Source organism: Neolamprologus brichardi, chromosome 10, assembly GCF_056152115.1.
Source record: "Neolamprologus brichardi isolate AB-2024 chromosome 10, ASM5615211v1, whole genome shotgun sequence".
In the NCBI taxonomy this organism is placed as follows: Eukaryota; Metazoa; Chordata; class Actinopteri; order Cichliformes; family Cichlidae; genus Neolamprologus; species Neolamprologus brichardi.
Window position 1 is genome coordinate 10,702,300 of NC_142113.1, and position 27,177 is coordinate 10,729,476.

The 27,177-nt window shown below is 39.1% G+C and overlaps 1 protein-coding gene across 2 annotated transcripts; it reads left to right on the forward strand.

Moving 5' to 3' along the window:
* On the forward strand, positions 1 to 27,085 carry kcnip1b (Kv channel interacting protein 1 b). Of its 2 annotated transcripts, XM_006799480.2 has the most exons (9): positions 1 to 188; positions 594 to 823; positions 20,007 to 20,131; positions 21,275 to 21,344; positions 21,426 to 21,496; positions 21,595 to 21,702; positions 21,792 to 21,896; positions 22,925 to 22,987; positions 23,749 to 27,085. In XM_006799480.2, exons 2-9 carry the CDS (start codon positions 736 to 738, stop codon positions 23,794 to 23,796), a joined length of 678 nt encoding a protein of 225 aa, XP_006799543.1. In that variant the 5' UTR covers positions 1 to 188; positions 594 to 735; the 3' UTR covers positions 23,797 to 27,085. The 2 variants fall into 2 exon arrangements, with proteins under 2 accessions (XP_006799543.1, XP_006799544.1); XM_006799481.3 differs by lacking the exons at positions 1 to 188; positions 594 to 823 and adding an exon at positions 14,307 to 14,655.
* Positions 27,086 to 27,177: the final 92 nt, after the last annotated feature.

The following is a 27,177-nucleotide window of genomic DNA, read 5'->3' on the forward strand; positions in this document are numbered from 1 at the left end:
TGCTGAGAGCACCAGAGCAGAGCTCCTCGACAGATCACAGCCGCAGGGTTCCCACTGCAGTTTAGAGGGAAACCTTACACCAAAATATTATACAAGGGTATAATAGTCAGTCAGAACAACTAAAAGGACAGAAGGTAAAAGAAAGTGGAGGACAAGAAAAGAAGTGATGAGACAAACTAACAGAGGAGGTAAGAAGCACTGCATGAGGTTTTCTGCTCTTTCTTGGACCGACAGAACTTCCAGGGGGGCGAAGCGCTTCGCGTTCTACTTTTAGAGTCCTTTTAATTATTTATCTTCTCACTTATTTTGGTCTGTGAAAAGCAACTTTGCTTTTTAAAAAGTTTAACGTAAAGGTCTGAAGCCAGAGAACAGGAAATGTTGAACATTTTCTAGTTGTTTGGCTACTGCTTGTGTATATTTGTGTGTTTTTCTTTTGAGTGTTTCTGCATGCCTTTCTGAATGAGAGAGTGGAACACGCCTGAGTGCTTTAGGTACTAATGTGTGACAGCTTGGAAGCATATTGTAAGTAAAATTTAATGTCTTGCACATAAGCTGTGGAGCAAAGGCTTAATCGTATCCCTTTTCTTCACAAGGAGCCGCTTGAAGGACCTCATGATGTCACATGAAGCAGATTCGTTTTTGTGATAAGAATCACGGGCAACATTAAAGAAGTTCAAACATTCCTTGAGATATATTGAAGAAAGTCTACCCATCTGCCACCGCATCTACCTCAGGATGGCTGGCTGTACCAGCCGCTGCAGACAGGGGGTGCTCAAATTAATCCAGTCCCTGCAGAGATTGGTCTCAGGAACCCTCACAAAAGGTACTTTGTACTGATGCACTCACATATTCTGAGCCTCTTGAGTGTCAGCTAACTTAGATACAGTGAGGTCTTATGGGTACTCCTGTGTATGCATGTGAATTCAGTTCAGTTCCTTTTTCTTTATGTGGCAGCACATCACAAGATAGTTTATTATTGCCTTTGAACAGTTAGGCCGAACTTTACTTGATATAGAAAAATAATTATTCCCTGTCACCAAGCACTTGGCAAAAAGTGTATGGATGTTGGACATTTTCCACCACCACTCTCTCTCTCGCCCCCTACAAAGCAATGCTTTGATCAGCTTAATGTTGTCTTCCTGCAGTTGATCTAAAATAATTTGCTAGTAAGTGTCCCTATTTTCTGATATCCTGTTTGTTGTACTTTATATCAGTGACAGATTTCAGCTGCGTTCTAATAGCACTCAGTTTTGCTTTAATTAAAGAAGCTCAAAGATTCCTAAAGATATATTGAAGAAAGCCTACCCATCTGCCACTGCCTCTACCTTTCTCAAGCATAATTTATACTTCTGTGTTAAACTTAACGCAGAGCCTTTAACATAGCTTATGAAAGCTATGTTGCCGCGGTGGGACCCATTTGCACTGCAATTTCACCACCAAAACATCAGCTGACGATGGTGTTGATCAGAGATGGGCTGTAATCCGATTAGTTTTTTCAAGTAACGAGTAAAGTAAGGGATTACTTTTGCAAAAACGGTAATTAGATTACTGTTACTTTCCCGTAGGAATGCTGCGTTACTGCGTTACTAAAACCGTGATTTTTTTGCGAGAGTGTCTCATGACAGTGATGTAAGCAAGTGCGACTTTCGTGACAACAGCTGTGTGCAGATCAACAGTGGATCATATATCCAGTGCGGGAGAGACTATGAGCGTGCAGCGTTTAAAGCGTGGAAGTACTGACCTTTTTTTGAGTTTGATTCCATAAAAAGTGACAAAAACATTAGTGTCCGTTGTGCGTGGGAAGAAAACTTCTTTTTACAGCAAAAAAAACCCCCTAAACTTCCAAGCAAGCACCGGAAGTGCGCTACGACGTAATGGGAAACTCACAGAGAAACTCGCGGATTCTTCCACTGACCGCTGCGGCACACCTGCACCAGGGTAAACCTCCGCCTACCCCACTCCTGCTTTACAGGTGAAAATAGAGCAAAAGGACCGCTAGTCTTTGACTTTATTTATTTTCTGCTGTGTTTTACTTGCATCTATTTGAAAGAGTGAGTGTAAACACAAAAATATATATATATATATATATATATATATATATATATATATATATATATATATATATATATTTTATGTGCTGGAATGTGCAGAAAATAGGTTTAAATATTAAACAAATTTCTTCCAGTCAGAGAATGTTGCATATAATATAATTCATTTTTCGCTTGATGCATAAAGTTAAAAGATTAAAACTAATAAAACAAGTTTTAAAAAGTACCCCACATTTGATTACATTTTGTATGATGGATTGTAGAAAAAGTAGAATTGGGCTTAAAGATCTATCTCTTTATCACCTATTCAGGTTGTAAATCGTGTTTTTAAAAAGTAACTAAGTAACTAAGTAACTAAGTAATTAATTACTTTTGAAAATAAGTAATCAGTAAAGTAACAGGATTACTTTTGGGGGGAAGTAATCAGTAATTAATTACTGATTACTTTTTTCAAGTAACTTGACCAACACTGGTGTTGATCCATTCCCTCCAGTCAATTTCAGAAATGGTGGCAGAAGAAGAATTATCCAGAAATGAGCGGGACAAAGTGACAGTACAGATCACATTGCAGGTGTAGTCGATGCAATATGTAGCGATATTCCTGAGGAGGGGCACATCAGCTTACAGAGTAGGTTATGCTGTAGGTTATGGTGCAGGGTTTCAGAAAGGATTAAGGATTATGGTTATAGCGCACCTACGAAATATAATTCAGTAGCCACATGCAAAACACAACAGGAAATAGCTTGCTTCGTACTACTGGAAATACTTTGTGTGGGTTGTGAAGAAGCCGTCCGAATAGACTGCTCCGGAGACAACACAACTCGGATGAAGCTGTGTGTAGCCCACAGATCAGGTATTTATGACACTGTCCCCTGGTGACAGAAAACAGCTACAGCATGTAGCTGAAAGTCTGCAATTCTTTCCCGTAGAATCTGCAAAAGCGACGTTTGAGCCATTTGGCTAAGCCTGGTGGGGGGTTTTGTTTTGTTTTGTTGCATACAACCACAGGTTTCCTAAATCTTTCACACTGCATAGCCAAATACCTATCCAAATGTGGTGCCATAGTCCTAACAAGGTTCAGGCCTGCAGTGCGTATGTGAAAGTGGTTGTAGGCTCAAGTGTTGGCAGAAGAAGGCCTATAGGAGAAAAGAAGAGCAGTGAGAAACAACAAGCAATCAATACTGGGCAGGTCGGTGAGGCTAGTAGCTGCAGATCCAAAACTTACAGCCAAGAAGCCAGAGATACTTGTAGAAAGGTACATAGAGAAAATGCGGTGGAGAGAAAACACAGAATTGAAATGCAATGATGGCATAAATGCACACCGAGTGAAAAACAGGAAAAGAAAGGGGTGCTTGTTAGTCCAAGACTAGCAGCAGAAATCTGTCAAATTATGATCCCATCATTCATTCTGCTGAAAGTTCATATTAAGACTGTAATAGGATTGTTTTTCTCACATAGATTTAATTTGAATTCCACCATTGAGCCATTGTGTGGTCTATTTAGCAAGAGGCACATGTTCTGTCACTGTGTCTTTAAAAATGACAGAGCATTTGCTTTGCTACAGTTGCAGGAAAGAGTTTATGAATCCCTTGTACTTTTTTTTGTTTAAATTTCTGCGTTAATATGACCTAAACATAAAAGTTGTAAAAGCAGATAAACCAAACCAATTTAAGGAAATAATGCAAACATTTTGAATGTTGCTATTATTTATTCACACAGCTTTATGTAACTGTCTGGAACATGGGAACTGATACACTAGAAATGTAACTTACTCATTTAGCCCTACATGTCATATATTTGTTTTTAAATCATTCTTCAATCTTTGATCTATGTATGATGTGTTGCTAAATTACATTTTTGTAAAGTGTCTTGCAAAAAAACCTGAATGATACTATTTTAGTGTTACTTATAGGTTGCATGAAAATGCTGTGTTAGCTTACTGTGCTGAAGCATAAACGTCACCACAGTACTGCATGTGTTTACAGTCGGTATTGGGTTAGGTATATCAAAATTTTGAATTTGAGCAAAAAAGTTGAAATTTTAAGATTGCAAACCCAAAATTTTGAGATAATAACCAAAACTGCTTACATTTTTTTGGACCTCAAATTTATTGAGGACCACCTACAAAAAAAATTGACCTTCCATAAATTATGTGACTTATCTTTAGCTAATAAGATCACCGGGCGCTCTAAGGTTTCCCCCACCTGCCAAATTCCATTTTTATCCCTGAACTAATTCCTGAGCACCTCAGGCTAGAAAAGGTTACAGAACCAGTTCTAAAGTGACTCCGTTAATGTGTACAAGTGGAGGAAAATTAAGACCATTATAACCCGCCACAGGAGAGGTTAATTAACATATTCCAATCCAAGATAATGATTTACTTTCACCATTGATGGAATCGTGTTAATAAGAATTGTACACATTTACAGTTTCAACTGTGGAAAACTGTCAATATTTCATTTGGACATATCTGTATACTTTTAATTTATTATCTACATCTAGTAAGCTTCGCTATAGAGACTCACATGTGCAGAAAAACACAAGTAAAAGAAAACGCCAGGAAATTCTTGTATGACATGCATGCTTTGAGTGGCCTTGAGTTAGATGATTCAATTCAATTCAATTCAATTTTATTTATATAGCGCCAAATCACAACAAAAGTCACCTCAAGGCGCCTAATAGATACAGAGAAAAACCCAACAATCATATGACCCCCTATCAGCAAGCACTTTGGCAACAGTGGGAATGAGGTCATTTAACTCTCATCTACACATAGCTCACAGGCTGAGGCTGTGGTGTACTCTAAACTTCTTCTATTCATCATGCTTTAGTGCTTGTTTGCTTTTTCTGCCCCTCTCTCATCTCATAGTTAAAAAGTTACTTTTCACCTAAGCTGCAAAAATCAAACGCTGAGTCACGATGTCAGAGTGCAGCTGCGAGTCTGTCACGACTAAAAAAACACACAAACACAGTGCTGCTCTCACTTTCAGAAGAACCTGTGGTCTGATATAAATTTAAAATTCACCCTACGCACATGTATGGAGCATAAAATATTTGTGCAGGTGCAGGCAGCGCTTCATTTTAACACTCGCTGTGGGCTACAAATTCCAAATTTATGTATTTTTACCACGTCTTGACTTTTCCATCTAGAAGCATTTGGATACTCTTACTATCTACCTCTAAATTATTTGCAGCCATAAGCACTCTGAGAAATTGATTTTTCACAGGGCAAAGAAAGAAACTTGCAAACTGAGAAACACATCAGATACTGTCAACAAACTGACAATGACAGCATGATGCCTGAACTGTACGTTTTTACACATAAACAGCTACTATCATGCATAATGAAGGATGAATCTGTTTACACATTGCCCACAGCTTGTGTTACAAATGCAAATATGCATTTACAGGAGCAACAAGCTCAATGTTTTGCATTGAATTAAGCAGGAATCCAGCCAGACTTAGGTTTATAATAATGAACTAACCAAAATCTTACAAAGTACTTGCTCTGTTACATGTGCAGTGTTTGTCCAGTGTTTTTTCATCTGCAATGTTAAAAAAAAGAAGAACAAATAGTATGTAAATCCTTTGTAGCATAAACTTATGTGATATAAAATGGTGTTTTAGTCAGCCGCTGAGCTATTCTAGAAATTATCCAACCAACTCATGGCAGTGAGTAGGCTGACTATCTAGGTCATGCAACACAATCGCATACCGTAGCTATTTGACTGAAACAATCCCAAACCTACGTTTTTATGGTTAGGGGCTAATCCTTTACCAAAGGAATGAAGGATTACAGTTTATAGCAGACTAAATGAGGAAATGGTTATCAAGATGATATCTGGTTCTCTCATTATTTGTAGACGTTAGTTATATTTTTCTTTGCATTCTTAAAGGATGCATAATTGATCAAATGTAATGTAAATTATGTTGAGCATCCACTTGCTTGATACTGTGCATCTGGACATTTGTTGCTTCTGTCCAAAATGTTCTATTGTGCTTCGCTGACCTTTACTGACTTAAAGTTAAGATGCGTGTGCATTGGGCAGCATAAGGGCCGAGTCTTCATTTAGCTTCATAATTAAATGTCACAGAGTTAATTAAGAGCCACTGGTCAAAATACATTCAAGTGGTCTAAACTGGGATTTAATAAATCTATGATTTTATGCCACTGTGGGGGTTTTAAACCTTTGGAATTTTTACATTTATACAATGTTAGTTTCTCATTGCCATAGCTCAAGATGAACAGGCACAGCTATCCATCGATGCAAAAACACAGGAGGGTCACAGGAGGAATGATAACAAAATGTTATTCAAAGTTTTAAACATCATTGGTATTAATTTGATTTTGGTGCTTACACGGAGGGGGTTGATAATGTGCGGTTACAGCATGAAGTAACAATGTCTTGTTTAGCTTTGAGCCCTTCTTCTGCACAGTTTAATTATAATCAGATTTCACAAGCACTTGCTTCCAGATTGCGGCAGAGGAAGACCGCATGCTAAAGTATGCATGGATGAAGACATGAAAACATGCACATATGTTCCCATAAACATTAACACACAAGCAAGCCATTTAGACTTTTTTTAACAGCTATATGCTATGTTGTTTTTTGCATTTTTCCTTGCATACACTATCTGTCTTATCTTTAGTCTTATGCCTTAAGTCTTATTAAGTTCAGCGGCATGCATATTCATCCTCAGACCTTTAAACATTGCAAACCAAGTGAGGATACAGTAGTTATGATATGCCTCGGGGCTGTAGCTGACTTACTGCTATTCCTGTTTCTAACATTACATTGTACTTTATGCTCTTTACATCGTGCTTTCATTGTAAAAAAAAAAAATAGTTTCCATGTAAAGATACAAAGGAGTAGCACTATACCTTATTACAGCAAGCTTCAGTGTTTTGACAGTTGCTCTGACCTTGCATTCATGTTAGTGCGCATTTAAAAATGGCTGTCCTCCCTGTTGTTATAAAAAGAGACAGTGACCTCTTACAGCACATTTTAAAAGCAAGATGGCAGAGTGCAGCCTCAAACATTCAGCTAGAGGCAACTTTTTTCGAATTTTACAGCATGTGAGAAACCAGCTAAAAGGCCTCAGACAAAGGGAGGGACTTGTGAGGTATATTTTGAGTGAGTTATATCTATTTTTGCTGTGACGTACTGATGTTGTAGTGCAACATCCAGGGAATCTGAATGTCAAACCTAATGGGAAATCTGATGCTGTGCATTACCTGACAAAGTAAAGAAAAACCTCTTTTTGAACTGACGGGACTTTGACAGAATGACTGACAAGGAAACTGGAACAGCACACAGATTTAATTTTATTAAGGACAACTTTTAACAAATACTATTCCAAACATTTTTGTGATGTGTTGTTTAACCACAACAGCAGACATACAGTTTAGCTTTAGGGAAAAAAAATGTCTGTGTTTTTAACATTGAATGTATTTAAAAGAATTTCACAATTAAAACAATATCATTTCTAAAATACCACAAGACCACTCCCAAATCTGAATGGTAAAAAAAAAAATAGATTCAACACTACCCTGTCAATCTGCATGAAAATATATATCCTCTATTTCAAGATAAAAATTGTGGCATTATTGCTTAAAGCAGGTGTCTGATATGTCCCTGCTGTTTTTGTAAACAAGCAACGTTTTGCACCTACGAAACAATCACCTTTAGATTGCTTGGAAGAATTAAAACTTCCATCCTTTGCTCATGATCCATCTCTATCACGTTTCCTGAAATTCAGTTAACGTGTAGATGTAGGCTGTAGGTGGGTTTGTGGTTGCTTGTCTTTTTTTTAAGTTGTGTTATGGCCCGTCTAGGCGCAGCCAGACCACAACATAAAGGGTGATCCATCCCCGTCCAACCCCAAGCAGCACTTCACACAATTAATACTTTGTGACAGTGATTTATTTACAATGAGTGAATTTAAACAAAGGAAGGGAGCGAATTATAACTTCGGGGTGAACCCAAAGCCAAAACAACAAACAAAAGGTAGCCTATCTCAGGAGTAAATACAACTTACCTAGTCAAAAGAACTAAACCAAACGACAATTACTTTCCCTAACAAAAACAGGAGAAAACTAATCAAACAAAAAGGCGGTCCATCCCTACATGCTCCTACATTAAACCAACATAGTGAAACACATGGTTGGGTTGGGCCGAGGATGAATGACCTGGCAGTCCCTGGCGGTGTCTTCTTATGCGCTGCCTCCCGGTCGTTAGCCAATCGGTACAATCCATCCACCCTGGATGCACCAATCATGGAGGAGCACCTGCACACTCAAATTTACATATTATAATTACGACAACAGTTGTAACAGATGGAATAGACTCCACCCATTCCACGGCCCTAGGTAGGAGCTAAAATGGATGGATAGATGGAAGGATGGATGGATCATTTGCAACCAGCTTCTTCCCTGTAAGCATGTTTTCAATGAGGTCTGTTGTTGTAATTGTCTGCCAACACTCACACAATAAACTACAGAGTTTATAGTTTACAATAGCCACAGCTTACAATGGACCTAGCAAACTATACCCATAAAATTAAATTTGCCATTATATTCAAACTCATGAGGTAAAGATGATCTTTATCACAACTTCAACATCTACTTTTAAAATTTAGTTCACATCTTGCAATCATGCAAACTGACAATCATCTTTGTTTAGATACGGGAAACGAGACACATCTGGGGAAGCACATAAAAAATGCATGGTTCAACAAACACAATAGATTTATACTGTCTTTTGTGTAGACCCAGGTCCTGAAAACAGGAAGAGTGCAGGTAAAGACAGAAACCTTTCCTACCCGACCTCATGCTGCACCTGTCTCTCACTATTACAAGTCACATGTGTCCTCTAAGAGCATAACCTTGCAGCAGTGGTTCTGTCACCACACACTGCAGAGATAGATTCAAATCTATGGCTCAAGCTTCTAACGTAGCATCTATTTTGTTCAAAACCCGCATAAGAGTTATCTGGCATTAAGCTCCAGTTTTATAACCATTTTCCTTAAAAAAAAATCTTTCTCCTCTGAGTCTTTCCCTTTTTTTGTGGCTGTAGAATCAGTGGATTGGAGCTGACAGTGCGTGTCTCTGCTTTTAATTTTTTACATCACCTCACTACATACTTTTATGTAACCGTCTTCTTCTAGATTTATTTTTATCTCTTGCTCTTTCCTCCTCTGTGGGTGTGTACGTGTTTCGCCCCACCATTACTCCTGTCCAGCCACGTTGTTTTACTACTTGGTATTTATATACAGAATCTCCTACGGTTAAATGGCTACTCGATCCAGCGAACAGTATGGTTATGTTTGCTCAGCCACATTTCTGTGGAATTCATCTTTCATGTTCATATTTAGTAGTTCCCTGAGGATTTTTGCATGTGGTGCATTAAATCAGGAGCAAAACTTGTTTTGAATGGCGACATGAGCTGCTGCTTGCATCAGGAACTGTTACACTCTGCTGCCATCTGTCGTTTAACAAGTAACACCACAGCATTAGAAACTTGAGCTCATGTGTTAGAGTTCTCTGCTGAGAAAACTTAACCCTCTAATGCACTTTGTATCATATCTCATACATGAGTTTCTGAGACCTCTATCTCATCAACATGATCAATACTTGCCATAAATTCAAAACGTTATGGACAAAATTCTTTTTTTGTCTAAAATTAACATTGTTGTTAACAAAAAGTTGCCAAAAATCTATGTATCAAATGTGATATAAAAAAATATATAATAAATATATAATAATTTCACACAACAAGATATAGCAAAATGATTTTTGTGGATTTTGTTATAGGGTTATTAAACATCTCAGTTCCAAAAAATCAGAATTTTCTGGCGATTTTTGATGGGTTTTGTCTTGCAGGGTTAAAAACACTTTGTAAGAACATTCACACTAAATTTGTGACTGTCTGTTTTTAAGATGCTTGATGCATTTTCGGTTTTTTTTAGTATTATTATTATCTAGCCTCCTGAAATAAAGCATCATTTTGCACTCACATAACTTAATACACATTTCAAAGTGGCAAAAAAGGGGAGCTGTGGGTACTCGCCTAAAGATTCAAAAGTCATCAAATACAGGTAAATCAAACAGATGTGATGGAAGCCAAAGCAGCTTCATTAATGGTGAATGCATAATAATAAAAATGCATTCAAATTTAGTACATATGATAAATAGTCTTCAACAATAATAATTGTATCATGTATTTTAGTTTATTATTACCAATCTGATCTTTGTTATCACACCTGATAACAAACAATGACACTTAAATCTAGATGGCACTGGCATGCTTAACATTTTATTCACTATACTGTGAATTTGTTAACAATTTTCAAATGTTACTGAGATTTGTTATATAGCATTCATTACAGATAAGTGACTCCAGTCTCAGTGTTTGGATTACAATTAGCATCATTTTGTCACAGATACACACAAAGGTTGAGCCACAGCTTTCTAATAAGACACGGTCTTCAGGCTTGGTTTTTCTTAAAACTTTAAAAGTTAAAGTTTAAATTTGTATTCTTATATTAATAAGTAGTTATTACAATAAAAACAAGCTTTAATCATCAGTCAAACCTTGAAAATGATACCATCCAATTAATCTTTATATGATGCATTAAACCAGTGATTCCCAAGGTGTAAGCTGATGGCATCTGGTGGGCCATGAAGGTACTGCATGTGTACAGGTCCATCCATCCATTTAATTTTTTACTTTACAACAAATGCATTTCTAATTCTTAATTTTCAGAGTCTTACATTTTGAAGATGGGATTTAGTTTTAAAAGTATCTCCTTTTAAACATTTGTATTATCATATATAAAAAAAATAAACATACTTACTTCCTGAGATTATTCTATTAAAACGTTCCTTATGGAATCCTAAAGAATCATTGTAATTCAGCTTATTATATTAATAATGGCATTAATAATAAGTAGTATGTAGTTGTATTAACAGTAAAATATATATTACCCATTTATGTTTAGTTTATTTGGTTTTGTATTTCATAAGAAACAAAAGTAATTAATATACACAAATTTACTTGACAGTGAAAAGCACCACAAACTCCAGGAATGTCCCCATTTTTTTTACGGAAAGCTGCTATAATAGTTTCAAAAGCTGTTGTGTAATAATTCCCATCTCAGTAGTAGCTCTAAAAAGGACACAACTGAATGTCAGGTTAAAGAAAGAAGACGAGACAAAATAATTTAAAGATGCAAGTTCTTGCATAGTCAGACTAGAAAGCCACATGAGGTCTGAAACTGCTGTCTCAGCCCACTGGAGGGAAAGTTATTCCCGTCCAATCATCATTTGGTTCACTTGATTTACATGGCAATTGCAGGTTGAAATAACTGTTAGAGGAAGTAGTAAGAGGAGTTTAATGATAACAATGAGCTGCCTTTAATGCGTGCATGAGCATGCATTCATACAGGATACCAAAAGCAGAGGGAGCAATGAAACACTTTGGGAAATAAAAGGACATGTGGCAGTGAAAAGAACAGTCTTTCATGTGCACTATCATTATTTGCATTCAGATTACAGGATTTCTTGTGAATGTGTTATTTTAACCAGCCACCCAGCACACAATGCACCAAATCCCTACAGCATGTCTGATAGCTGATGAATCCTCAAGAGGACTGGCCCATGTTGGGCTGCAATGTGTGTATGCTGTGTGGCGGTCAAGGGCAGAGCCCCTGGCAGGTCAAACCCCAGCTGTTGAAAGTGGTTGTTGTTGTCGGGCATGGAACATTACCTCACCGTAGGGTAAGGAGCTTGAGCTCTTGCAGTTGAAAGGTACTGGCTAGATATAGTGGGATGTGACTCAATGCCCAGGTTAGTTCTGGATGTCAGGCTGGACTCTATTCCAATCTTAGAGACCAGATGCAGGGGTGTGTATACTTATCTCTTGGTTTTGCTGCCCGTATGTTGGGTTTTTCATAAGGGAACCGTGTAATTTTCCAAAAGCATAAAGGGATTTTTACTGGAACCAGGACCAATTAAATCTAAACACACAGTATAGGCAGTGCACAAATGTGCCTCTTGCTTTGCTCAGGGCATACTGACTATGAAAGAAAGAGCAAACAGTTGTGTCAGCTGTGTTTCAGAACCAAAGATAACACATTTCTCATCTCATATTTTTATTTAAACACACACACACACACTAACCAAAGTAGCAATGGAAAACAACATGACTGATAAAATCATAAATAATGGCTGATTAGTGTACAAGGTCCAAGCGTGTCCTTCCCACTGTTTGTAGAAGGGGTTGTATGTGAATTAGAGAAAAGATTCTGAAGAGATTATGAAGCCAGACTGCAATGCAGTGTCCTTGAATGTCTGTCATAGTGCAGGGTGATATGGTGTACTAAGACTGTTCCAGATGGCAAACATCTGTCACAGGGATTACACCGGGTTATTTAGTAATCGGAATACTTAATTTCCCATGTGTGACTGTCTGTATGTCAAGCAGGTTATTTTCGGTGAAGATTATAAACGAGTTAGAAACATCTGTAACACAGTTTACGAATTCTTTATGCTTCCTGAATTATCCAAGAAGGAAAAATAAATACTACTGCACTGAAGAAGGCAGAGAAATCATTACATGAAAGTCACTATACAGAGTGACTATATTTGAATGGATGAAACTGGGATGCAAGAAAAATGTAGGACAGACACTTGATATAAAACATGATGGTCCTTAATGTTTTGCAGAATGCCCCTCGCTCAGCTCTCACCATCTTGGCTTTTTTGATTTCAGACACCAAGTAAGCAGTAGATCTTGATAACCCCCAGCCCCATTCACTATACAGTCGCTTATCTTATTGACTATACAATGATGATCATCTATTTTACTCAAAATTAGATCACAGTTTACAAAACATACATCACTGTGGATTCTCTAAAAGCTGCGGCTACTAATCTGGTTACTGGGGTTGTAAAGTAAGCAGCAGGGTCGTTTTCTCATTGACCGGCATGCAATCAGACTTATTTTTGGAACCAAAATAGTTGCCCCTTTCTAACCTTAAGAAAAAATCCTTAAATTTGCTTCACTTTTCAGATCCAGCGGCTACATCCATCTAACTTCAGATAATATCTAAGTTGAGAGAAGTTTAAATTATTTTAGAATTATGCATAACTTCATGTTTAATTATTTAGTCCATGTTAAGTTCTTTTTCTCAGAACTACCCACACAAAGAAACTGAACGGCACAGCTGATCTAGGGTCAGGAGTTAGGTTGTAAAAATAATCTGTACTCCCAATCAGTGTGGATTTGATCATCATCATTATAATTTTTGCTCATGGATCTTGTTTTTAATACTCAGAACAGAACATATAGACGTCAACTTTCAAGAAACAAGAAAACTGAAACAGCACTGAAAAAATGGCCCTCAATGAATTTTTTAAAGTGTGAGAGGGTTTTCTGAACCTCGTGTGCACAAACACACACACACACATACACAAACAAGGAGCGAGACAAAGGCAATACATTTTTTGCTCGGCCGCCAGTAGAATATTTGATTGGATTCAATATCGTTCACATTTTTTCTGTGTTCTTCTCAATGTTTTTACAAGCAGCTTACAAAGACTGACCTAACTGCCCTTCAAGTAGCTTCCATAAACTTAGACCATTTGAATTCTCCTGCAGAAATCCACAGTGAAATCTAAATTTTATGTTTTACTCATTAGCTATTTTTTGTTGCTTGTCTTGCTTGTGCTGCAATCCAGCAACCCTGCTTTATTTTCTGAGTTTGAAGGAAAACAAGCATCACTCACCCCCACAGCTTTCCATCCCACGTTACACGCAGTCCACTCTGCAAAGATTCGCTGGCACCATTTAATACAAATGTTCTTGATTGTAGCACATTTGATTTTTTTTTTTTTTTTTAATAAAAATATTTCTTCAAAATCTCACAATTAACTTTAATTCTTTCTAGATAGAGAAAAAGATGTGCTCCTTTATCCTGTGGTGAGTTAACATAGGCATGCACAAATGCCATCCCAAGTGGGCAGTCTTACATATAGCTACATCCTCATTATGGTACACACTTCAGGGAGCAAATTGCTCATTTGGAGTAGTAACCACTGGGTTGAGAAAATACACGTGTGTGCTTTAAATGCACACACTTCACATGTCAGTAAGCGTTATTAGTGACTACACCACTCTACAATACCACAAGGGCATGAGGAGGCAGGGAGCTCGAAAGAGTGGGGGGGTAAAGGCTGACAGATGAGTAGAGTGAGGCACAGAACAGAGGGAGTGGCGCAAAGAGGCAGGAGCAGCTTGTGCGTGTGAGTGTGTGTCTTTGGAGACAGGGATCAGAAATTCAAGAGAGTCAGCTCAAAGAGAAGCGTCCCCCCGGTGCCAGATCTGGACCCAGTGAAAGGACTTGACAGGGGCAAAAAAAAAATCCTGTAAGGTACAGAGCCGTGGAGGGAGGCAGCGACGGGACGACAGGCTGACAAAATCGTGAACTAAATAGAGGGACTATTACTCTCTGGGTTGTTTTGGCCGGCCTGGTTTCCACGGTGACAACATGGGTGCAGTGGTGGGCACTTTGACCATGCAAACCAAACAGAGGAGACCATCTAGAGGTACGTCGATGTTAGTCACAAAGAGAAGAGACGGAGACGAGACAAAAAGAGCAACAGAAAGCTAGACCAAACTGACAGCAACACTAAGATCGTAGTGTTTGTACACCAGCTGCCAATCATGATATGTGTTTGTTTTAGTTCTTTTCTTTGCTTATCCAATGCAAAGAGACTTTATGCTTTCACCCTGTTTTTGCCAAGTGATTTAATTAATTGAACTATGAAGTTAAAGGGAAAAAAAAATAAGTGGATAATGAATCTTGGAAATGTTACATAGGTTTAATGGAAAGCCTGTAGTGCTGATTCTGTTTTCTCAAACAGAAATCTACAATGTTTACTTCTAGAAGTGGCAGCAGTATTGTGGAGGGTGAAGCATCTTTCACTCACGTTCAGTGACGAGGTACAGCACTTGTACGGAGATAATGATTAAGAGACAACAGGATGGCAGTAAGATGTCCTTGAAAATAACAACAGAGCAAAATCACTGCTCTGTCTCTGTAATTATGCCTGTGTGTGTTTGGTGCATGCCCATCGAACGCGCCAGTGAGTGAGCGAAACAGAAACACGGAGGGAGCGGGGTTTTGGGCATTTGAATTAACACGCAGCTCACATATCATACCTCTCCCTGGCCTTATGCTTGAAAAGCCTGTTGTCATGGAGACTGGGTTGTAGGGGCATAAAGGGAGAGTGTGAGCGCATACTCCACCGGGGTGAATGATGAATTTATGGCAGCGAGAGATCGAGATTAGAAGCATGAAAAGGCAGCAAAATAATGACTTTTTAAAAAGACATTGATGAAATGCCCCACGGTACGAGGGTAATGCTTTAAATGCAGATAAGATGAAACCGCTTGTTTGTGTTTTGATAGGAGCCTTTAAATAAACTTTCAGCAAAGCAGGTCATCTGGGGATTGTTTTTAGCTCGAAGTAAGTGGTCTGTTAAAAAACGCGTTGTGGTGCCAGCTGTGAGGAGGTATGTAAGATAGAACAGATAAAGTCTGATCCTGTAGGGGATAAACAGGTACCACAGCCACACAAGAAATGAGACTCAGAGGTAAGCTACAAGTAGGATACCAAATATAGCTTTATCTAGCAATACTGCTCATCACTGAGTATGCGTAAATGCTATATATTTATATACAAAATCATATAACTTATTTTAAGAGGAAGAGGGCTTGTTGTTTTTATCTCTCTAATGCCCTAATGTAACTGGTATATATTTGACCAGTATAGCCAATCTGTGCTATACCTGGTTTGTCGTGAAAAAGGTCCTGTATAAACTTTCAACAAAACTTTGAAACGCGCAGAGAAATTGCTGTTGCAAATCAAGAAAAACATTCAGGTCAAAATGTGTTCTTAGAATTGGGGGGGCTTGTCCACACAACACGGTAGGGGAAACAGTTCTCCTCACTCTTCCTGCAGCATTCAGCACTTCCAAAGCCCAGTCGGCTTTTGTACAAAGCAAAACCAAACAGCCTGCTGTGGGTTTTGTGAGGAATCACGTAGGGGACTATGATTTTGACCCGGCTCAGTGACTTCTTCAACTTTTGTCCTCATGGCTACAGACACCAGAAGGCTGCTGGATTAAAGAAACCAGATATAATCTCATAAGTAGCAGGCTTTAGATAAACTGGTAGGATGATTATATTTGGAACAAGGCAAGCCGTTTGGGCGGTTGGCTGCTTGTGTGAATTTAAGAGGACGACAGAAGAAAAAAGGGAAGAAGAAAGCAAGATCATGCCAAAGTCAAAGCATGCAGAACTGTATAAAAAAGTGTCTGCCTTGATCTTGGTGTTTCCAAAACCAGAAGTGATGAGAAGGAGGCAGATCTGAGGGACACTGCACACTCATCTGGTAGTAACTTCCTAATCGAAATATAACATCAGCCTATAGGACATACTTTACAAGATGATGTGATAGATCATGTTAGATTCAACTATGACTTGAAACTAGTGATTGAGACCATAAGTTTATAAGGAATGAGTCATTTTCCCATCGACTTCTACATGACCTTCATTTTCATTAGTGCTGCAGTGTTTGCCACTGACTGCGTAAGAAAGCATGTACACGCACTTTCAATTATCAGCACCATTTCAGCGTCTCCCACCTTCTTCCATTATATGCTAATGAGTGATCACATGCAGAGCAGTTGTTGCACCATTTATAACAAGACTCACTGCAAAAGTCTGCAGCATTTCTTTGCCTGAGTCTTACTCTGCCGATCAAATCATTCTGCTTTATGATATGATATATTCAACAGGTTTTTGAAACCCTCGGGCAACATATTCTTTTGCTGACTGTGCTTCTGAGCCCAGTTCAGCTCTCGTTTCTTCTCGATGTTATTCTGTGCTTTCCCATTTTTCCCTTTGCTGTTCTCTTTCTTGTCTCTTGTTTTTCTTCACGCTCTGCCACCGCTTACTTCCTCTCCCCCCAGTCCTGTCTCAGCTTTCTCTAATCAACACCTCTGCATTTTCATCACCCTCATTCCATTTCATCTGTTTCTAATCACACTGTCACATTAACAGGAAAGAGAAATCAGCCCACAGGAAAGATTAGTCCACATAGGTGGAGTCTTAACAGCACCTTTGTCTTTCTGTTTTCATGTAACCGAGAGACTTTTAGTCACAGGGAAAATATGTGTACAAATTGTGTTTGACACCTTTAAAAAAAGGTTGATCCAGTATACCACCACTGCTCACATTTATTATGGCTATCTATCTCCATGACAACATGAGTCAGTGGGTTGGAACTGGAGCTCAGAGGAAGATGGAAGGGAGATTGAGAGAAAGTAACGCATTATATGTTTGCATGGTAATGGACACCATGCTATCTCACCACTGACAAGTAGGCCATGTAAAAGTGGCAGATTGGGGTAAGAGGCAACATGTGTGTCTCTAGTGAACATTTTATTGCTATAGTTTCCCAAGCATGTGGAAAATCTCATTGAAATGACTACTCCCTTACAGTTTTTATAGCTGTGTCAACCATCCTGTCCAGATGTAAGCAGTATTTAAACCTTTAGTGCATGGTTTTACTAAACGAAACACAGGAGAAAATACAGGAGAATAAAGTTAGCATCACAATATTAAAAAGAAAGCTGGCATGCTTATACAAGTGCAACTAGCTGGCTAAAATGTTAGATTTAGCTTGTTAATCTAGGACTTTTTTAGCACCTTGTATCTACATAGCTATTAGAAAATTAATGTTAGCTATCTATTAGAAATACTAAACAGCGTAACAGATGGGTGTACCTTCGGGGACATCCATTTTTAAGCCTTGAGATGAGCATTTTTGGTCTCACCATCTTGTTGTTTGAAACTGGAAGTGACAAGCAAGGGATGGATCTCACTGTGAAAGTGCACACTGATTGGCCAACAGCTTTTCAATCTTCCTCTACCAATGAACATACCAGGAATAATTCTCCTTTCTGACACTAGAGAATAAAAAAGATAAAAACTAAATAAAAAACTTTTAGCTAACAACAGTAGCAAGCCACTGTTGTTAGCTAAAGCACTTACATGCATAGTAATGTTACAGCTGAAAGTTTATTACCTCATTTTGCAGAAATGTAGTGGACTAAAACTGACATCCATCCATCTTTTCATTTATTTAATTCAGGGTCGTGAGGGAGCTTGGAGCCTATCCTAGCCATCCAAGGGTAAAAGGCAGGGTGCACCATGGTCAGGTTCTCAGTCTGTCACCGAACTAACACAGACAGAAAGACAATCATTCTCACTAACACCTATGGGAAATTTAGAAGCACCAATTAACCTGACCCCACTAACTGGATGTCTTTGGATTGTGGGAGAAGCCAGAGAGAACCCACACAAACAAAGGGATAAAATGCAATCAGCACACAGAAAGGCCCTGGCTAAATGGTGGATTTGAACCAAACCTTTTTCCTATGAGGCAACAGCACTAACTAACACATTGCATATCCAACTACTAACCAGGCCTGACCCTGCTTAGCTTATGGTATGGACATAAGCTGGAAATTTGGCATTATCAACTTATTTGACATATTCATTCAGTATATGACTGTTAGGATCCTACAGTTTCAATACATAGTCACGGGAGTTTCCTAGAAGTTTATTTCTCCTTAAAGTCACAGTTTTTCAGTTTAGAAATTCATAAAAACCTATTCTGGGTTCTGTAATCAGTCTGTAGTCCATTTCACACAGAACGTTTAAGTAAGTTTTCTATTTTTCACTAGCAGACAGAATTGACAAGGATCGTCTCTCCCACTCAAAAGTCAATGAAGAGCCAATAATTGCTTTCCCCCCTGGTGTAGGTGGGACTTAAATGAAGACTGCACCTGTTACGACTTACGGCTGCAGGCAGTTCTATAGCTGTGCCTCTTCTCCTGTTTCCTGTATAAAATTTTAATCACAATGGCCTCTGGCATAATGATGTGTGCTACTTGATACAGTTTCATTGTTGAGGATTAATCCTCGCACCACTCATAAATGGGCTGAAATGAATGAGTCATCACTACCATCAAAAAAAAAGAGAAGAAGAACAATGTAGTCATGTTAATCTCCTTTTCTTCATGTCTAATCATCAGAACTGAGTCTGAATCCATTAGGAAGCTTATTTGTTCTCACGTGTGTGTTTTTCAAGTTAATAACATAGGTGACTGAGAAATTCTGGGAATTGATAGTGTGCTTTGTCCACACTTTTGTATCAAAACAATTCATTCAAGGACATATCATCTAATAATACCTGCAGTCTCAACAATGCATTTCAAGCCACAGACCACCCTTTGTAAATAGGCCATCTCTATACCTCACACAAAGCGTCGGCCTTCAGATTTTTCTTCACCGGGGCCCACAACAGCCACTGGGCATTTTCTTCTGGATATTTGTCCATGTTTGTAAAGCCGCTGCCGGATGTTGGGATGTCAACATTGCCCTGTAGCGTGAGATAGTCACAGTGACAAACACTTGCCCACAGCAGCATCTCTTCAGATCATTAACCACCATCCATCTCCACAGGACTGGGCACTGAGCACCATGTTGCCATTAATAAAATGCTTCAGCTCCTAAGGGGAAACCTAATTTGTCAAGTAGATGAAGTTCTCCTCAAATCCTTCCTTTGTTCTCTTTTTCCCTCATCCTCCCTTTATTTTTCTTCTGCTTCACTCCCAGAAGCACTTTTTTATCCTCTTTGATCCCACAACATTCGTTGCCGACTTAACATTTTCAAGCTTCGCTGAGACATCTCTTTCCTGTATTTAATAGCCATCATATTTCTAAATCCTGAGTGGGACATACAGTTAAACAGACAGTGTGTAAATTTTGAGGCTCATATACATCTTCTTTTTTTAAACTGCCTCTCTCTTACCCTTCCCTGTAGATAAAATAGATGATGAGCTTGAGATGACGATGGTGTGCCACAGACCAGAAGGACTTGAGCAACTCGAAGCCCAAACAAACTTCACCAAACAGGAACTGCAGATCCTCTATCGTGGTTTTAAAAATGTAAGCACACACCAGATATTGTTATTTTAAAAAAATGCAGTCATACTTGAAATACACTATATTGCCAAAACTCTGTTCTATTCCATTCTAAGTATTCTTACACCTCTCTAAATCACTGAGGCATTGAAGTGTTCCAATCACTTCCATGGCCACAGGTGTATAGCATCAAGCACATAGGCATGCAGACGGCTTCTACAAATATTTGTGAAAGAATGGGTTGCTCTCAGGAGCTCTGGTACTGTGCAAAAGGTCCAGTTGTGAAATTTCCTCACTACTAAATAATCCACAGTTAACTGCTAGTGGTACTATGACAAAATGGAAGAGATTGGGAATGACAGCAACTCATTAAGTGGTAAGCCGCATAAAATTAGAGAGTGGGGTCAGCGAGACTGAGGTGCATATTGAGCAGAGGTCGCCAATTTTCTGTGGAATCAACTGCACATGTGCTTCATGTGGCCTTTGCTCAAGAAAAGCGCACAAAGCACTTCATGTTCTTTGGACTGAGAAATCATGCTTCTCCAATCCAATGGATAATACTGGGTTTGGCAGTTGCCAGGAGAGCAGTACTTGTCTGACTGCATTGTGCCAGGTGTAAAGTTTGCGGGGGAGGGGGTTTCAGGAGTGGGACTCATCCTTTTTGTTTCAGTGAAAGAAACTCAGTGTTGTGGGAACAGTTTGGGGATGACCTTTTCTGTTTCAACATGACTGCGAACCAGTGCGCAAAGCAAAGTCCATAAAGACAAGACTGAGCAAGTTTGTTGTAGAAGAACTTGACTGGTCTGTATCTCAACCTAATCTCAACCTGCCAGAACACCTTTGGGATGAATTAGAGCAAAGAATTCAAGCCAGGCCTCCTCATCCAACATCAGTGTCTGACCTCACAATTGCACTTCTGGAAAGAATGGTCAAACCTTCCCATAAACACACTCCTAAGTCTTGTTGAAAACCCTTCCAGAAGAGTTTAAGTTGCTATTACATAATATTAAATGCCATGGATTAAAAATGAGATGTCAATTATGTACATATGCATGTGAAGGCAGACAAGTGAATACTTTTGGCAATATAGTGTATGTGTGCATCACAGAATCAGGCAACCAAATTTTCATTGAGCAGAATAACTGTCGAGTCTCATTTCTCCCACAGGAATGTCCAAGTGGAGTTGTGAATGAGGAGACATTTAAACACATTTATGCACAGTTCTTTCCTCATGGAGGTAAACCACATAGTTTTTAATCTTTTTTATTGCACTATGAAGCTTTTCTTTTTTTACACTTTTCTTCTGTGTGTGTTACAGATGCAAGCATGTATGCGCATTATCTGTTCAACGCCTTCGACACTACAAACAATGGTTCCATAAAGTTTAAGGTACAAAAAATGGACAAAATGTTAGTTATTTCTTTAATTTTCTGCTCTCTTTTTTTTTTAATTTATGCTTTTCCTCTTCCCTGATCCATTTTGGACAGGATTTTGTAATGGGACTATCTATTCTGCTGAGGGGAACACTAAGGGAAAAGCTGGAGTGGACGTTTCACCTGTATGACATCAACAGAGATGGATACATAAACAGAGAGGTGAGACTGTGTTGTTACAGTTTTAACTGGATATTATTTGTTATCTCAAATCTTTGTCTAAGCATGACATGAATCTCCTGTTCTTGCAGGAAATGACTGAGATTGTGAGGGCCATATATGACATGATGGGCAAGTACACCTACCCTGCACTGAAGGGAGACGTTCCACAGCAGCATGTGGATGCCTTTTTTCAGGTTCATTTCAAATTCAAATTCAAAATTTATTTGTCACACACACAACCATACACAGTATGACGTTTGTTGAAATGCTTATTGCTGTGCAATGCCCGACCATTAAATGATAGTAACAATTGACAATAAGATTTGCAGATTACTACAAAATTACAGATTTCAACTTAGGAATTTACACTGAAAGAATGTTTAAATAATAATTTAGGAAAGAAATTATGAATAAAAAGAAATTATACATTGTAACAAGTGTGCAAATAAACAGAGTGTGTGCGGCAATGCAATGTGTGTGAGAGAGTCAAGTCCTATACCTGTTCAAGGCCAGAATAGCCTGGGGGAAGAAGCTCCTCCTCATTCTCTCTCATTTGGTCTTAGGGGAGCGGAAGCGCTTTCCAGACAGGTAGAGACCAGAGACCACAGACATTTTTTTACTCTTCATCTTTTCTGATTTTTTTCTTTTTTTTACTAGTTTTGCATTTGGCTAGGGTCAGTGTCACTACTGGTACCAGGAGTTATTAGATGGTACCAGGTATGGATCTGACAGAAGTTGTACAGGGAGTCAAACTACGTCATGACAGCACATGCCATTTCCAGAAGGTTTGCTGTCTCATCAAAGTCTCAAGAAGATGTACAAGATTCCAAGAGATCTGGTGTATTTTCGTTTTTTCTTTTTCTTTTTTTGAGAAGTGTAGACTCATCAAAACTAGATTACAGACATCTTGGGCAGGCTTTACCACACAACAAGCCATACTATTTGTTTAAATTGGATCAACTCCCTTTATGGAGTTTTTTTTCACACTTTTAACTTAACTACATTTTTCAGTCTCGTGAGGTTTATAAACCCTAGTGTTTACACATTATGAAAGGAAAGCAGACTTTTAATGTCTCTTGTCATAATCCCGTAACTTCCCAAGAAACCTTTGTTGGTTTATAGCAGCTTTGTAGTCATTATTAGGTTGTTTCATTAGGCTTAGGATGCAAGGCAATGCCACCAGAACAGAATCAACAAAATAAAAATAACTGTTTCTCTACAGAAAATGGATAAGAACAAAGATGGCGTGGTGACTTTGGAGGAGTTCATTGTAGCCTGCCAAGAGGTCAGTATTCTTCTTCATGTGTTTTTGTCAAATGAATTATATTTTAAAGAATTAAAATATAATATGCGTTAAAAAAAAGAAACTAGTTTTTTACTTAGGCTTATTATTCTAGTTGTGAAACCACCACTACACCTGACTCAAACAGCCTCTCCTCCACACAGTCCTCACTCATAAAGTGGTCTACGAACCCTAACATTGTGGCTAACAGGTGGATTTTCCCATTTCAGTGCAGCTAGCTAACAATTAAAAGCCACTTACTGTTTGAAAGACAGAGAGTGAATGTGAACAGTATATCCTCTGTTATTTAAACATAAAACTAAAGTGACTCTTTTAGATTGCTTTTTAGATTGTTTCTTTGTTTTCCATTGAGTTATTGGTTCTTTGAGTAGTTAGACTTACATTAAATTATATTAGCGATCAGCACCAACCAACTAACACACTGACATCATGTTATGTACTGGTGCAAGATGGTACTATACATGTTATAAAAACTTTAAACACTTTTTTTTAATCCAGATTCACAGACATTGTTAAATCTGGCCCTTTTTTAGAGAAGGTCTCAGTGGTGTATATTAGCCTGAATACATGCAGTGTTAATAGTGTAAATAGTGTGTAAATAGGCCTACATAATTTCACCATTACTTAATTTTTTTATGTCAAAAGTCAAGCATAAGAAAAACCACAATTCATCAGATGATTTCATTTCACAGACACAGGTATTCAAAATAATTCCATACACCATTTGTCTTATTTCTCAACAGGATGAAACTATGATGAGATCCATGCAGCTGTTTGAAAACGTGATGTAGAACAAGCGGAGAGGGTGGAGACAACCACATGGAAAAATGAGAGGGCTGAATGTGAGTGCGTGTGTGTGGATGCATATGTGCTGTACATCCAGTCTCTCCTCCTCCTCCTCCTCCTGTTTTATCCAGCTGTGGTCAGGATATAGGCTGAATCCCCCACAATGACTTGTATGAAGGGACTGGCCTGGGATGCTCTGCGAGTTTCGACACACAACACAAAGTGACTGATGTGACAGACGTGGATTTTAACACATTCGTCTCTGTTCTGTCATGAAGACATGAAGATTGGCCTGTTAAAGATAAAGCTGCTCATCCATTATGAGGCTGCTCCTGACCAGCAAAGGGCAATGTGCTCAAGAAGCTGAACGTTTTATTTTCTTTTTTGCCAAGAAGCAGTTGGGGTTTGTTTATTTTTTTGCTTTTTTTTTATTGTTTTTTTTTGCCAAAGTATGATTGCATGCGTGTTTTATTTCCAAATTTTTGACAGATTTTACCATAAGTAAATCTATACTTGTGTCTCATCCATCTTGCGGTTGACAGATATGAGATACTGCAAACGTTGTACGTTGGTTTCACTGATGCGGTGACCCTTGTAAATTTGTGCTGACCTGGTTGTCGCTTGTGTGCTGAGTCTGTGTTATGCTCGTCCGTCCAAAACTTACAGTACAAGTCAAATAATTTTAAAGCAGCACATTTCCTGGGTCTTACATGGTATGTGTGTGCTTATCTTTTCTTTTCTTTTTTTAGTGAAAAAGAAACCAATTCATTCTTTTTTCATATTTTCATCTGCTGCTTTTCTGCTTGTGGTCAAATTGGTGTATAGTCAAAAATGTTTTTTAAAAAAAGATTGAAAAACGAACAGGAATAAATTTTAAACATAATTATGAAATGCCCACAAATCAAAGATGTTGAAGAAGAGGCTTATTAGATGTTCATTTGCACAGATGACAAGTAATCGAGATGTGACTCTCAGATGGAGACAGCGATGCCACAGAAGAAGTTTTGTCCAAATGACATCACTGTGTCAGAAAAAGCGAGATTTTGCTGCTGGTCCGTTCCAGCAAAGAACTGAGAAAGCTTCTGATAATCTTGCAGGGAAAACTGCTGAATGTCGGCTTTGGAATGTGATATGACACTGAGGACAGCTCCATTTGTAATAATGAACATTTGGCACTGTGTCCTCCATTCAAACGAGGACAGTGATGTCACACTGACGTACATGGTACACCGAAAATAGGGTTTTTTCTGTAGCAGTAGCCCACTGAAGGTTTCCTGTGACTCGTGGTGTGTTTAAATGCGCCACCATGATAGAAAACTCGCAAGACTATCGTAGTTTAGGCACTAAAATATTAATTGCTGTTCTTTTTTCGCAGAGAGGCTCTTTTTGCTGCACCGTGCGACCGTGTGACATCGCAGCCTCAGGTCTTGGAGATCTTATTTTGGAATCAGATTATTAAATCTCACCAATAGGTTCATTCTAAGCCATATGAATAAATGTGTCCATTCTTAAATTTGAGTGGTGTGCTACTTTATACTGGTGTGTATATTTTTGTATGCTATTAAAAAAAATTAATGATTATTAGAGCAGAAACCTAAATAGATGAGTGAAGAGCACAAAAACACAGGACAGGCTCTAAGGAGTCACTGAAAAATTTAATGAGTATTACGGCCCTAGCTGGGCCTCCTGAAACTTCCCTTGTGTGGGTGTGGTGTTTTCTCTCCACCTCTTCCTCTCTTGCTCCACCCCTCTGTCTCTCTCTTGCTCTTCTCTCTCCCCAGGACACAGCTGCTGTTCATTGGCCTCATTTACCACCTGGGCCCAGTTAGCAATCACCTCTCCTAGGTCATATAAGCTGGGGATGAACGGGATGTGAGAGAGTGTTTTTTCTCACTGTCTCCTTTTATGGCAGGCAGACCCCCAGTGTCCATAAATTCCTTTCTCTCTAAACAATTACACACTCTCAGGCCTACAACTAAGCCAAACTAAAACACAGACAAACAAATCCTTCCCTATTCCTCTGATCTAAACAAATTTAACACATCATATTATACTAATTATTTTCTTGTACTCACACCAGCAAAGCTACAGACCTGGCGTCGATGCGTGAATTAATGCTGATAGCGGAATTTAAGAACTGCGTCTCCGAGTGCATCGCAGTACACCTTAGTGAACAAAGGGTTTCCTCATTACAGCAGGCTGCAACACTGGCTGATGAGTTTGCCCTCATCCATAAAACCAGTGTCATTAAGCATGACTGACGCGATGCCTCAGTGAAGGTTAGCAATGTGCCAGCTGTGCAGTACCCAAAGAGTGAGGTACCTGTGTCCCGTCCCAAGGTGAAAAGAAAGTTTTTCTTTTGTTTCAGGTCTGGCCATTTGATAGCAAATTGTGAGGCCTACAAACAGAAACAGTTGGTCTCGAGGGCTAGGAGTGTGCCAGCTAGCAAAGCTGATACAGGCGTGATTTCAAGAGCCAAAACAAAGCTCTGTTTCTTCTGCCACAAACCTGGCCACCTGGTTGCTAACTGTTTGAAAGCCCACTCAAAGCAAAAAGGCTCTGCTTTGAAAGGAGTCAATCGTGGTTCACAAACGGACAAAGTTGCCGGTCCGAGACGACAATTGGAGCAAAATTGCTCAGTGGTGTCTTTTGGTCACTGTCAGAGGTCGACTAATTCTGAGCTGCCACCTGTTGACCATCTTCCAGATGACCTACAGTGTGACAGATTGTGTGTGACACAACCATTCCAACCTGCACCTCTGCCTAGCCAGCATGCCCGTCGCCATGAGCTAGCGAAGAAGCGTCTTTGTATTTCAGAAAGGCCTTCTAGCTATTCGCTGGGTTCTCCATATGTGATGGCTCAAAAAACATCTGGCTGTCACTTGGGCCACTATGTTGAGGGACTTGAGCCAACCCCATTCAGTGTTTTCAACCCATTAAAAGGTCTTGGCAGATTTGGCAGGGTATGCCTAACCGTTATTATGGTGCACGGTAGGTGATAGATTTAAGATTTGTGTAGGACATCCTGTGCCAAACCACTGGTTTGTATTTATGGGAGGGGGTGTTACGGTCGTAGCTGGGCCTCCTGAAACTGCCCTTGTGTGGGTGTGGTGTTTTCTCTCCGCCTCTTCCTCTCTTGCTCCACCCTTCTGTCTCTCTCTTGCTCTTCTCTCTCCCCAGGACACAGCTGCTGTTCATTGGCCTCATTTACCACCTGGGCCCAGTTAGCAATCACCTCTCCTAGGTCATATAAGCTGGGGATGAACTGGATGTGAGAGAGTGCTTTTTCTCTGGTGTTCCTGTAACACGGAGCGGAGGGTGATGTCTTTTCAGTGTTCGTTTAAAGGAGGGGGAAACCTGCCTCCAAAACGGATAGAGCAGTGGAG

Bases quoted from the DNA above. Each gene is read 5' to 3' on its own strand.
- kcnip1b (XM_006799480.2), top strand. From the start codon at position 736: ATGGCTGGCTGTACCAGCCGCTGCAGACAGGGGGTGCTCAAATTAATC. The intron at 21,497-21,594 runs GTACAAAAAATG...CATTTTGGACAG, and splicing joins ATGGTTCCATAAAGTTTAAG to GATTTTGTAATGGGACTATC. The intron at 22,988-23,748 runs GTCAGTATTCTT...ATTTCTCAACAG, and splicing joins TCATTGTAGCCTGCCAAGAG to GATGAAACTATGATGAGATC.